General features: G+C 51.0%; 1 protein-coding gene across 1 annotated transcript in view; it reads left to right on the plus strand.

Moving 5' to 3' along the window:
* The window catches only part of LOC140409366 (disintegrin and metalloproteinase domain-containing protein 12-like), a 572,650-nt gene that overhangs the window by 223,034 nt on the left and 335,290 nt on the right, over positions 1–14,326 (plus strand). Inside the window, exon 11 of the mRNA XM_072497805.1 lies at positions 8,043–8,185. Coding sequence (XP_072353906.1) covers positions 8,043–8,185 — 143 coding nt within the window. The remainder of the gene's footprint in view (positions 1–8,042; positions 8,186–14,326) is intronic.

Below are 14,326 nucleotides of genomic sequence, written 5' to 3' on the forward strand. Positions count from 1 at the left end.
GCTACAGGGATCGAGGCCACGCTCCCGGAGCCACAGACGCCTGACTCCACCGGCGTCACGACCAAAGCTTCGACGATCACAGAACAAAGAACAAAGAAATGTACAGCACAGGAACAGGCCCTTCGGCCCTCCAAGCCCGTGCCGACCACGCTTCCCGACTAAACTACAATCTTCTACACTTCCTGGGTCCGTATCCCTCTATTCCCATCCTATTCATGTATTTGTCAAGATGCCCTTTAAATGCCACTATCGTCCCTGCTTCCACCACCTCCTCCGGCAGCGAGTTCCAGGCACCCACTACCCTCTGCGTAAAAAACCTGCCTCGTACATCTACTCTAAACCTTGCCCCTCTCACCTTAAACCTATGCCCCCTAGTAATTGACCCCTCTACCCTGGGGAAAAGCCTCTGACTATCCACTCTGTCTATGCCCCTCATAATTTTGTCGACCTCTATCAGGTCGCCCCTCAACCTCCGTCGTTCCAGTGAGAACAAACCGAGTTTATTCAACCGCTCCTCATAGCTAATGCCCTCCATACGAGGCAACATTCTGGTAAATCTCTTCTGCACCCTTCACATCCTTCTGGTAGTGTGGCGACCAGAATTGAACACTATACTCCAAGTGTGGCCTAAATAAGGTTCTATACAGCTGCAACATGACTTGCCAATTCTTATACTTAATGCCCCGACCAATGAAGGCAAGCATGCCGTATGCCTTCTTGACTACCTTCTCCACCTGTGTTGCCCCTTTCAGTGACCTGTGGACCTGTACTCCTAGATCTCTTTGACTTTCAATACTCTTGAGGGTTCTACCATTCACTGTATATTCCCTACCTGCATTAGACCTTCCAAAATGCATTACCTCAAAGAGGACGACCAGGGCCCCCGATCAACTGATTGCTTCATTTTAAAGTATATAGTTAATTGTGAATGTGTAAATAGTTACAAAACTCTGTACGGAGGTATTATGGTACCTCCATAACTACAATTTCTACCACGTTCCCATGTTGTAACATCAAGCCACCACCCCCGCCGGACTCTTTTTTAACAGGGGGTGAATGTGGTAGTCTGTGTAGAGGTATTACGGTACCTGGTAATGTTGGAACACCATTGGTAGATATTGTATGTTTCCTATTGGTCAAGCTGTATGGTAGCTCCGCCCTGCAAGGCGGGGTATGAGAGCCCGTGCTGCCCCAACAGCCTTCTTTCTGTACCTGAGCTGCTGGGGGAAACATCTAGCTTATTAAAGCCTGCAGTTGGACTACACCCTCGCTTTAGTGGTCATTGATCGTGCATCAGAGAGTTAGTCTGGTCAAGCCAGTAGGAGGTTATCAGTCAGATTGACAGAGTGTCAGCCCACAGCAGACTATGTACAGCAATCAGCAAGTTCAATAAAACAGTGGTGGACCATCTCCTGTGTCGGAAGCCTGTTTCTAGTTTCTAGTTTCAACTGCATCCAGTTGCAGTCAACGTTGAACCAACTTATTTAACACATCATGGTACCAGAGAGCTATTAATTCTAACGAACCTACCTCGAGTGAGTCTGCAACGACCAGCAAGCAGCCACCCAGCGGCATGGAAAGGATCCAGCCTCCTTCGCAACTCCGGATCTCCGGCAACCTCGGCGCCAACTGGAAAGTCTTCAAACAGAAGTTCCTCCTGTATATCGAGGCCTCCGACCTCGAGGCAGCATCGGATGCCAGAAAGATCGCGCTGTTCCTGTCGACTTCGAGGGATCACGCCATCTACATCTATAACTCGCTTACATTTGCCGATGGCGAAGACAAGACAAGGGCCGGGATTCTCCCCTACCCGGTGGGGCGGGGGGTCCCGGCGTGATGGAGTGGCGGGAACCACTCCAGCGTCGGGCCGCCCCAATGGTGCGGAATTCTCCGCGCCTTTAGAGGCCAAGCCCTCACCTTGACGGGCTACGCCCGCGCCGGAGTGATTTCCGCCCCGCCGGCTGGTGGGAAAGGCCTTTGGCACCACGCCAGCCAGCGCCGAAAGGACTTCGCCGGGCGACGCATGCGCGGGAGCGTAAGCGGCCGCTCATGGCATCCCCGCGCATGCGCAGTGGAGGGGGTCTCTTCCGCCTCCGTCATAGTGAAGACCATGGCGAAGGCGAAAGAGTGCCCCCACGGCACAGGCCCACCCGCCGATCGGTGGGCACCGATCGCGGGCCAGGCCACCGTGGGGGCACCCCCCCGGGGCCAGATCGCCCCGCGCCCCCCCCAGGACCCCGGAGCCCGCCCGCGCCGTCTGCTCTCGCCGGTACGGTAGGTGGTTCAATCCACGGCGGCTGACGAGGGTTGGCAACGGCGGGACTTCGGGCCATCGCGGGCCGGAGAATCGTTGGGGGGAGCCCGCCAACCGGCGCGGCGCGATTCCAGCCCCCGCCGATTCTCTGGTAGCGGAGAATTCGGGACACGGCGGGGGCGAGATTCACGCCGGCCCCCGGCGATTTTCTGACCCGGCGGGGGGTCGGAGAATCGCGCCCAAGGTTCAAGACAGTTCTGCTGAAATCCGACAGCCACTGCGACATGGAGGTGAATGAGAGCTTTGAACGGTACATCTTCCAGCAGAGGCTTCAGGGTAAGGATGAACCTTTTCAGTCCTTCTTGACCCATCTCCGCATCCTCGCGCAGTCATGTAATTATGATCGACGGCTGATTCCATGATCCGGGATCAGATCGTTTTCGGGGTCCAGTCCGACTCCTCAAAATCAAACAGTTGACCCTCTCCGTCGCCATCGAAATGTGCGTTGTCCATGAGAATGCCAGAAACCGTTACTCCCGCATCAGGGCGGCAGAAACTGCAAAACCGGCCTCCCACGAGGCAGAAAGGTTGCAGGCCATAGCGAAAGCGCAAGGCCTGAGCATCGAGGAGAGTGACCGTTTCGTGCACTTTTCCCGGGTCCCTCCGCATGCGCGCCACGACCGGGTGGACGATGAGGCCGAGACCCTGAGGCGCAAGCGCGAATGTCAGCCGACCGCACTGCGCATGCGCGATAGCGCACAGAACGCGCTGACGTCAGCGTCATGACGCGTCTGAATTGTGGCTCCGCCCATTTAAAGTGGCAATGTCCAGCCAAAGGAAGGCGATGTCTACAGTGTGGAAAGCCTGGCCACTACACGGCCTTCTGTAAGTCCGCTCCACTGAACAACATCCAGCGATCCTAGCTGCAGCGCAGACGTGTCCGCTGCGTCCAACAAGGCATGCAGGATTCTGATCCCGACAGCCCAACGGACCTTGATGCTGACCGCCTCGAGTCTCCATATCGGGTGGGCATCATCACCACACCCGAGCTGGTCTCCACCACGCCTGCAAACCGCCTTTCGACCCTTAGTGTGGATCCTGGCGACGAGTGGTGTGCCGTCATCACGGTCAACAGTCTCGCATCCGATTTAAATTGGACACTGGGGGGTCTGCAAACCTCATATCACAGTCGGACCTCGACAGCATCCGACACCAACATAGCATTCTTCCACCAGCCTGCCAGCTCCTTGACTACAATGGTAATGCCATAGCTGCCAGTGGGTCGTGTCAGCTAGGTGTCTCTCACAAGGCAATCAAGGCAACGTTAAGATTCGAGATCGTCCGGCCTGACAAGGCATCCCTGCTCGGTGCAAGCGCATGCAAACGCCTACATATGGTACAGCGAGTTCATGCCATGTCCTCGACACTGGCGACTGCCTCGCCCAATGCGAATCTCCAGGCTGAGATAGACGACATTTTCACGCAATACCACAGTGTGTTTGATGGGATGGGCACGCTCCCATATCGCTACAAGATATTGCTCAAGTCGAATGCCACCTCAGTCACCCATGCACCACTCCGGGTGCCGGTTCCCCTCAAGGATCGTCTGAAAACGCAGCTACGAGAGCTCCAGGACCAGGGCATCATCCCAAAGGTCACGGAACCTGGGTCAGCTCCATGGTCGGCGTCAAGAAACCCTCTGGCGAACTCTGCATTTGCATTGATCCCAAAGACCTGAATCGCAACATAATGCGAGAGCACTACCCGATCCCGAAGCGTGAAGAATTAACCTGTGAGATGGTTCATGCCAAATTCTTTACCAAGCCGGACGCCTCCCGTGGTTTCTGGCAGATACAGCTGGACGAGTCCAGTCGGAAGCTGTGCACGTTTAACACTGCGTTCGGCAGGTCCTGCTACAACCGCATGCCCCTCGGTATCATCTCAGCTTCCAAAGTATTTCATCGCATAATGGAGCAGATGATGGAGGGCATCGAGGGGGTGTGAGTCTATGTGGACGACGTGATCATTTGGTGCACGATGCCCGAGGATCACATTGCTCGCCTCAAACAGGCTTTCCAGAGGGTTCATGAAAATGGCCTCCAGCTCAACAGGGCCAAATGCTCATTTGGTCGGTCAACTATCAAGGTTTTAGGTGACCACATTTCACAGCAAGGTGTGCATCCTGATGCTGACAAGGTGCTGGCAATCAATGCCATGAAGACCCCAGAGGACAAAAAGGCGGCCCTCCGCTTCCTCGGGATGGTCAGTTTTCTCGGAACATTCAGTGAGAGCTGAGTGCGGGCTGTGTGTGAGTGAGGGATTGAGTGAGAGTTGAGTGTGTGTGAGGGGCTGAAAGTGAGTGAGGGATTAAGTGAGAGCTGAGTGCGGGCTGAGTGTGAGTGCGAGCTGAATGTGAGTGAGGGATTGAGTGAGAGCTGAGTGTGAGTGAGGGATTGAGTGAGAGTTGAGTGCGGGCTGAGTGTGAGTGCGAGCTGAATGTGAGTGAGGGGTTGAGTGCGAGCTGAATGTGAGTGAGGGATTGAGTGAGAGCTGAGTGTGAGTGAGGGATTGAGAGAGAGCTGAATGTGAGTGAGGGATTGAGTGCGAGCTGAATGTGAGTGAGGGATTGAGTGAGAGTTGAGTGTGAGTGAGGGATTGAGTGAGAGCTGAGTGTGAGTGAGGGATTGAGTGAGAACTGAGTGTGAGTGAGGGATTGAGTGAGAGTTGAGTGTGAGTGAGGGATTGAGTGAGAGCTGAGTGTGAGTGAGGGATTGAGTGAGAGCTGAGTGTGAGTGAGGGATTGAGTGAGAGCTGAGTGTAAGTGAGGGATTGAGTGAAGCTGAGTATGAGTGAGGGATTGAGTGAGAGCTGAGTGTGAGTGAGGGATTGAGTGAGAGCTGAGTGTGAGTGCAAGCTGAGTGTGAGAGGGATTGAGTGAGAGCTGAGTGTGAGTGAGGGATTGAGTGAGTGCTGAGTGTGAGTGCGAGCTGAGTGTGAGTGCGAGCTGAGTGTGAGAGGGATTGAGTGAGCTGAGTGTGAGTGAGGGTTTGAGTGAGTGCTGAGTGTGAGTGCGAGCTGAGTGTGAGTGCGAGCTGAGTGTGAGAGGGATTGAGTGAGAGCTGAGTGTGAGTGAGGGATTGAGTGAGTGCTGAGTGTGAGTGCGAGCTGAGTGTGAGTGCGAGCTGAGTGTGAGAGGGATTGAGTGAGAGCTGAATGTGAGTGAGGGATTGAGTGAGAACTGAGTGTTAGTGAGGGATTGAGTGAGAGCTGAGTGTGAGTGAGGGATTGAGTGAGAGCTGAATTTGAGTGAGGGATTGAGTGAAGCTGAGTGTGAATGAGGGATTGAGTGAGATCTGAGAGTGAGTGAGGGATTGAGTGAAGCTGAGTGTGAGTGAGGGATTGAGTGTGAGCTGAATGTGAGTGAGGGATTGAGTGAGAGCTGAGTGTGAGTGAGGGATTGAGTGAAGCTGAGTGTGAGTGAGGGATTGAGTGAGAGCTGAGAGTGAGTGAGGGATTGAGTGCGAGCTGAGTGTGAGAGGGATTGAGTGCGAGCTGAGTGTGAGTGCGAGCTGAGTGTGAGTGCGAGCTGAGTGTGAGAGGGAATGAGTGAGAGCTGAGTGTGAGTGAGGGATTGAGTGAGTGCTGAGTGTGAGTGCGAGCTGAGTGTGAGTGCGAGCTGAGTGTGAGAGGGATTGAGTGAGAGCTGAGTGTGAGTGAGAGCTGAGTGTGAGTGAGGGATTGAGTGAGTGCTGAGTGTGAGTGCGAGCTGAGTGTGAGTGCGAGCTGAGTGTGAGTTAGGGATTGAGTGAGAGCTGAATGTGAGAGGGATTGAATGCGAGCTGAGTGTGAGTGCGAGCTGAGTGTGAGTGAGGGATTGAGTGCGAGCTGAGTGTGAGAGGGATTGAGTGAGAGCTGAGTGAGAGTGAGGGATTGAGTGCGAGCTGAGTGTGAGTGAGGGATTGAGTGTGAGCTGAATGTGAGTGAGGGATTGAGTGAGTGCTGAGTGTGAGTGCAAGCTGAGTGTGAGCTGAATGTGAGTGAGGGATTGAGTGAGAGCTGAGTGTGAGTGAGGGATTGAGTGAGAGCTGAGTGCGGGCTGAGTGTGAGTGCGAGCTGTGTGTGAGTGAGGGATTGAGTGAGAGCTGAGTGTGAGTGAGGGATTGAGTGAGAGCTGAGTGTGAGTGAGGGATTGAGTGAGAGCTGAGTGTGTGTGCGAGCTGAGTGTGAGTGAGGGATTGAGTGAGAGCTGAGTGTGAGTGAGGGATTGAGTGTGAGCTGAATGTGAGTGAGGGATTGAGTGAGAGCTGAGTGTGAGTGAGGGATTGAGTGAGAGCTGAGTGTGAGTGAGGGATTGAGTGAGAGCTGAGTGTGAGTGAGTGATTGAGTGAGAGCTGAGTGTGAGTGCGAGCTGAGTGTGAGTGAGGGATTGAGTGAGATCTGAGTGTGAGTGAGGGATTAAGTGTGAGCTGAATGTGAGTGAGGGATTGAGTGAGAGCTGAGTGTGAGTGAGGGATTGAGTGAGAGCTGAATGTGAGTGAGGGATTGAGTGAGAGCTGAGTGTGAGTGAGGGATTGAGTGAGAGTTGAGTGTGAGTGAGGGATTGAGTGAGAGCTGAGTGTGAGTGAGGGATTGAGTGTGAGCTGAATGTGAGTGAGGAATTGAGTGAGAGCTGAGTGTGAGAGGGATTGAGTGTGAGCTGAATGTGAGTGAGGGATTGAGTGAGAGTTGAGTGTGTGTGAGGGGCTGAGTGTGAGTGAGGGATTGAGTGAGAGCTGAGTGCGAGAGGGATTGAGTGTGAGCTGAATGTGAGTGAGGGATTGAGTGAGAGCTGAGTGTGAGTGAGGGATTGAGTGAAGCTGAGTGTGAGTGCGAGCTGAGTGTGAGTGAGGGATTGAGTGAGAGCTGAGTGTGAGTGAGGGATTGAGTGAGAGCTGAGTGTGAGTGAGGGATTGAGTGAGAGCTGAGTGTGAGTGAGGGATTGAGTGAGAACTGAATGTGAGTGAGGGATTGAGTGAGAGCTGAGTGTGAGTGAGGGATTGAGTGAGAGCTGAGTGTGAGTGAGGGATTGAGTGAGAGCTGAGTGTGAGTGAGGGATTGAGTGTGAGCTGAATGTGAGTGAGGGATTGAGTGAGAACTGAATGTGAGTGAGGGATTGAGTGAGAACTGAATGTGAGTGAGGGATTGAGTGAGAGCTGAGTGTGAGTGAGGGATTGAGTGAGAGCTGAGTGTGAGTGAGGGATTGAGTGAGAACTGAGTGTGAGTGAGGGATTGAGTGCGAGCTGAGTGTGAGTGAGGGATTGAGTGCGAGCTGAGTGTGAGTGAGGGATTGAGTGGGAGTTGGGTGTGAGTGAGGGATTGAGTGCGAGTTGGGTGTGAGTGAGGGATTGAGTGCGAGCTGAATGTGAGTGAGGGATTGAGTGAGAGCTGAGTGTGAGTGAGGGATTGAGTGAGAGCTGAGTGTGAGTGCGAGCTGAGTGTGAGCTGAATGTGAGTGAGGGATTGAGTGAGAGCTGAGTGTGAGCTGAATGTGAGTGAGGGATTGAGTGAGAGCTGAGTGTGAGTGCGAGCTGAGTGTGAGTGAGGGATTGAGTGAGAGCTGAGTGTGAGTGAGGGATTGAGTGAGAGCTGAGTGTGAGTGAGGGATTGAGTGCGAGCTGAGTGTGAGTGCGAGCTGAGTGTGAGTGAGGCTGTGTGAGTGAAATGCTTGATGGATTGGAATGGGACAGTAAGTGAGCTCTAACTGTGAAGATATTGAAGACTGACAGACATTCGTTCTGTTCTTTTACAGGATGTCCGGACCAGTTTTTTGGGAGCCGCAGCAATCCTTGCCCATGAGATAGGTCACAATCTGGGAATGACACACGATACTGAAACGCGGGGTTGTAGCTGTCCAGACACTGTTGCCGGCTGCATCATGGAGGAAGCATTTGGGTAAGAAAGACATCTAAATCCACTCAGAGTGTTGGATCTGACTGCACTATCTGACAGTAAGAATGAGCTCTTCCTATTACTATCACGGTGCTCATGGATGAACTGTATTCCTGAAAGAATTGAGTCTGTGGGTATAATTGTATTCCCTCCCTTATGTCCTGTGGAGTCTGAGACTTTTACAGCACAGAAAGAGACTCTTCGGTCCATCGTGTCAGCGATCAAGCACCACCCAATTCGAACCCCATTTTCCAGCACTTGAATCCTGGCTTTGTTTGCTGTGACATTTCAAGTGTTCATCGAAATGCTTCTTAAATGTTGTGAGGGTTCCCGCCTCTACAATTCTTTCAGGCAGCGAGTCCCAGATTCCCACTACCCTCTGGGCGAAAGGTTTTCCCTTGCAACCCGCCAAACCCCCTGCTCCTCCCAATAAACCTATGCCCCACGGTTATTGCCCCCTCCGCTGAGGGGAAAGGTTCCTTCCTATCCACCCTATCTATGTCCCACATTATTTGATACACCTCAATCCGCTTCCCCCTCTGCTCTAAGAGCCCTCTCTGCTCCAGGGACAACAACCCCAGCCCATCCAGCCTCTCTCCATAGCTGAAACGCCCCAGCCCAGGCAACATCCTGGTCGATCTCCTCTGCACCCTCTCCAGTGCAATCGCATCCTTCCTATAATGTGGCGACGAGAACTGCACACAGTGCTCCAGCTGTGACCTCACCAGCGTTTTACACAGCTCCATCAGAACCTCCCTGCTCTTAACCTCGGCTATTAAAGGCAAGTATCCCATATACCTTCTTAACCGCCTTATCTTGGATACAGGGATAGAAGGTTCGATACCCAAATTCGCAGATGACACTAAAATAGGTGGAATAGTAAGTTGCAATTTACATATTTAGAAATTTACAAATGGATATAGAGAGGTTAGGAGAGTGGGCCAAAATGCGGCAGATGGAGTTTAAGCTGATAAGTGTGAGGTCATGCATTTGGTGAAAAATGGGAAGGCAACTTATTATCTCAATGGGGAGAGGCTGCAGGGGGGCTCCGATAGAGAGGGGTCTGTCCGTGTGCATGAATCCAATAAACCAGTACGCAGGTACAGCCAGTTAAGGAAGGCAAATGGAATGTTGGCATTTATAGCTAAAGGGATAGAGTATAAACGTAAGGAAGTGTTGTTGCAAAGTACAAGGCATTGGTGAGGCTGCACCTGGAGTATTGTGCACAGTGTTAGTCCCCTTATTTGGGGAAAGATGTAATGGCATTGGAGGCAGTTCAGAGGAGGGTCAGTAGATTGATTCCAGAAATGAGGGGTTTGTCGTATGAAGAGAGATTGAACCGTTTAGGCCGATACTCTCTGGAGTTTAGCAGAATGAGGGGAGATGTACAAGATGCTAAACGGTGTGGATAAAGTCGATGTGGAGCAGGTGCTTCCTCTTGTGGGGCAATCTCGATCGAGAGGTCATAGTCCCAGGATAAGGGGGAGCAAATTTAAAACAGGACTGAGGAGAAACTATGGGAGGGATTCTCCGACCCTCCCATGTCGGAATCGTGCTCGGCGCGGGGCCAGAGAATGACCCAAAATAGTCTCCCACGCCGGCACGCGACTCTCCGGCGACCGGAGAATCGCCGCCATTCGCGCGCGCGCGATCGGCGCGGTGCCGGTCGGGGGCCATTGAAAGTGGCCCCCCCGCGTCGATTCTCTGCGCTCGACGGGCGGGACCTCGGCGTTCTGGCTGCGGGGGCCTTCCCGGTGGGGGGGGGGGGATCCGACTCCGGGGGGGGGTCTCCAAGGTGGCCAGGCCAGCAATCGCGGGCAACCGATCGGCGGGCGCGCTCATTCCGGGGGGGGGGAGGGGCCTATGCCCCTCCGCGTCGGGACCCTGTAGGGCTCCGCCGCCGTGCACATGTGCGGCTGCACGGGCACAACTGCAGGTTCCCGCCAGCAGCCGGACCTGCGGGATGCACTCCAGGGCCCTGCTCGCCCCCTTGAAGACGGAGAATCACCCCGGACTTTCGAGGAAAAATTCCCGAGTGATTCCCGCCCGTTTTCCAGCGGGCGTGGGGACTTAGCCCCCAGAAGGGAGAATCCCGTCCAACTTCTCCCAAACAGTTGTGAGTCTGTGGAATTCGCTACTCCAGAGTGTGGTGCATGCTGGGACACTGAGTAAATTTAAGGAGGAGTTAGACAGATTTTTAATCAGTAATGGGTTGAAGGGTTCTGGAGAACGGGGAGGACGGTGGAGTTGAGGCCAAGAGGAGATCAGCCATGATCGAATTGAATGGCAGAGCGGAATCGAGGGGCTGCTCCCAGTTCTTAAGTTTTGATGTTCTTATTCATGTGTCCTGCTGCCTTCAGGGATTTATGGACAAGCACCCCAAGATCCCTCTGGTCGTCTGTACATCCCAGCGTCCTCCTGTTCATTGAGTAAAGGGGTGTCTTCTCATCCCAGAGCTCGAGTCCGATGTTGACACCGACCTCCCGTCACAGCTTCTCCGACACCCTCCACCATCCCAGAGACACTCACCTCGGTCCGGCACTTTAGCGAAGAGGCTCCTGGGACACTATCTGGTGCGCACCACACAGCTGCTCCGGTACAGCAGGTGGAGGTAGGAAGTCCAGAGAGGGCGGATAGTTGGAGGGCAGGTCGATCCCGGGGACTAGCTGCCATCCAGACGGGTTTCGGGCTTCTGGAACTGTCAGTCCCGTCGATTGTGGAGATGCAGTTGCAGAGCCAGGGGCTGCACGGGACCACCCAGGCCAACCTGGCTCAGGTGGCACCCGCGGTGGATGCCTTGCGGGCGAGGGTTTTGGCTACTGAGCAGCACGTCCAAGGTCCTGGGGCATTCTGGGCAGGTGGTGGCCGAGGCCCAGGACTGGACTGCCCTCTCATAGGCAGCCATGTGCCAGAGCCCCCTGGACATTGTCGCGGCGTTCCTGAGCATGGCCCAGTCACAGCAGGCCATGGCTGGCAATGTCGGCAGCATTGCCCAGCTGCTGGCTGGCATGGCATAGATGTCGAGGGCGCATTCCCTGAGAGAGATGGCGCAGTCACTGGCTGATGTGGCACGGGCCCAGATGGAGATGGCCCACGCCCTGTGCTTCATGGCCGCAGCTCGGAGACCCTTGTCGAGACCAGAGCGGGCCTCCAGGACCGGCAGTGCCAGGTGGTGGTGGGCCTCAGGGGATGGCTCTTCTCGCACCCCTCGCCCATGGGGAAGCCCGAGGGCCATCAGGCACCCTGAGGGAAGAGGAGGTGATGGGGGCCGTGCCGGTGTGAAAGAAACTAGCAATTTCCTTTAGGTAAAACAGAACAGGGTTAAATAATAAGTTGAATTAATAATTGATTTAAAAAAGCTCAATCAGAATCCATTTAAAATGGATTCCATCATGACTGTGCAAAATGAATATTGCTTGCCTGTGCAAGATGAATATTATTTGCCTGTGCGAAATGAATATTGCTTGCCTGTGCAAGATGAATATTGTTTGCCTGTGCGAAATGAATATTGTTTGCCTGTGCAAGAGAATATTGTTTGCCTGTGCGAAATGAATATTGTTTGCCTGTGCGAAATGAATATTGTTTGCCTGTGCAAGATGAATATTGCTTGCCTGTGCAAGATGAATATTGCTTGCCTGTGCAAGATGAATATTGCTTGCCTGTGCGCCTGTGCAAGATGAATATTGTTTACCTGTGCAAGATGAATATTGTTTGCCTGTGCAAGATGAATATTGCTTGCCTGTGCAAGATGAATATTGTTTGCCTGTGCAAGATGAATATTGCTTGCCTGTGCAAGATGAATGTTGCTTGCCTGTGCAAGATGAATATTGCTTGCCTGTGCAAGATGAATATTGTTTGCCTGTGCAAGATGAATATTGTTTGCCTGTGCAAGATGAATATTGTTTGTCTGTGCAAGATGAATATTGTTTGCCTGTGCAAGAGAATATTGCTTGCCTGTGCAAGATGAATATTGTTTACCTGTGCAAGATGAATATTGTTTGCCTGTGCAAGATGAATATTGTTTGTCTGTGCAAGATGAATATTGCTTGCCTGTGCAAGATGAATATTGTTTGCCTGTGCAAGATGAATATTGTTTGTCTGTGCAAGATGAATATTGTTTGCCTGTGCAAGATGAATATTATTTGCCTGTGCGAAATGAATATTGTTTGCCTGTGCGAAATGAATATTGTTTGCCTGTGCAAGATGAATATTGCTTGCCTGTGCAAGATGAATATTGCTTGCCTGTGCAAGATGAATATTGCTTGCCTGTGCGCCTGTGCAAGATGAATATTGTTTACCTGTGCAAGATGAATATTGTTTGCCTGTGCAAGATGAATATTGCTTGCCTGTGCAAGATGAATATTGTTTGCCTGTGCAAGATGAATATTGCTTGCCTGTGCAAGATGAATATTGCTTGCCTGTGCAAGATGAATATTGTTTGCCTGTGCAAGATGAATATTGTTTGTCTGTGCAAGATGAATATTGTTTGTCTGTGCAAGATGAATATTGCTTGCCTGTGCAAGATGAATATTGTTTGCCTGTGCAAGATGAATATTGTTTGCCTGTGCAAGATGAATATTGCTTGCCTGTGCAAGATGAATATTGCTTGCCTGTGCAAGATGAATATTGTTTGTCTGTGCAAGATGAATATTGCTTGCCTGTGCAAGATGAATATTGTTTGTCTGTGCAAGATGAATATTGTTTGTCTGTGCAAGATGAATATTGCTTGCCTGTGCAAGATGAATATTGTTTGCCTGTGCAAGATGAATATTGTTTGCCTGTGCAAGATGAATATTGCTTGCCTGTGCAAGATGAATATTGCTTGCCTGTGCAAGATGAATATTGCTTGCCTGTGCAAGATGAATATTGTTTGTCTGTGCAAGATGAATATTGCTTGCCTGTGCAAGATGAATATTGTTTGCCTGTGCAAGATGAATATTGTTTGTCTGTGCAAGATGAATATTGTATGCCTGTGCAAGAGAATATTGCTTGCCTGTGCAAGATGAATATTGTTTACCTGTGCAAGATGAATATTGTTTGCCTGTGCAAGATGAATATTGCTTGCCTGTGCAAGATGAATATTGTTTGCCTGTGCAAGATGAATATTGTTTGTCTGTGCAAGATGAATATTGTATGCCTGTGCAAGAGAATATTGCTTGCCTGTGCAAGATGAATATTGTTTACCTGTGCAAGATGAATATTGTTTGCCTGTGCAAGATGAATATTGTTTGTCTGTGCAAGATGAATATTGTTTGCCTGTGCAAGATGAATATTGCTTGCCTGTGCAAGATGAATATTGTTTGCCTGTGCAAGATGAATATTGTTTGTCTGTGCAAGATGAATATTATTTGCCTGTGCAAGAGAATATTGCTTGCCTGTGCAAGATGAATATTGTTTACCTGTGCAAGATGAATATTGTTTGCCTGTGCAAGATGAATATTGCTTGCCTGTGCAAGATGAATATTGTTTGCCTGTGCAAGATGAATATTGCTTGCCTGTGCAAGATGAATATTGCTTGCCTGTGCAAGATGAATATTGTTTGTCTGTGCAAGATGAATATTGTTTGCCTGTGCAAGATGAATATTGTTTGCCTGTGCAAGATGAATATTGTTTGTCTGTGCAAGATGAATATTGCTTGCCTGTGCAAGATGAATATTGTTTACCTGTGCGAAATGAATATTGTTTGCCTGTGCAAGATGAATATTGTTTGCCTGTGCAAGATGAATATTGCTTGCCTGTGCAAGATGAATATTGCTTGCCTGTGCAAGATGAATATTGCTTGCCTGTGCAAGATGAATATTGTTTGCTTGTGCAAAATGAATATCTGTTTCCAAGGAACAGCTTGCAGCGAGCTAAGCAAATGCAACATTTCTAACGAAGGTCAGGTTGACAGATTCATATGAACTATCCTTTGTCCGAAAGAAGGAATTATATTACATGCCCTGGACAAAACGCAAACCAGCATGCGATAAGCACAAAGATGAAATACCAATATACTATAAAGCCCTACTGAGGAATTTATAGATGCAACATTAATGTTAACTTTAAGGTTCGATGAAATAATGTTGCATATGATGGGTTGGCAGCTCAAAGATCAAATCAAAAGTATTAAAAATTGACTCAAACCAATCAACGCGTTACAGG

Source organism: Scyliorhinus torazame, chromosome 3 (genome assembly GCF_047496885.1).
Source record: "Scyliorhinus torazame isolate Kashiwa2021f chromosome 3, sScyTor2.1, whole genome shotgun sequence".
Taxonomy (NCBI): domain Eukaryota; kingdom Metazoa; phylum Chordata; class Chondrichthyes; order Carcharhiniformes; family Scyliorhinidae; genus Scyliorhinus; species Scyliorhinus torazame.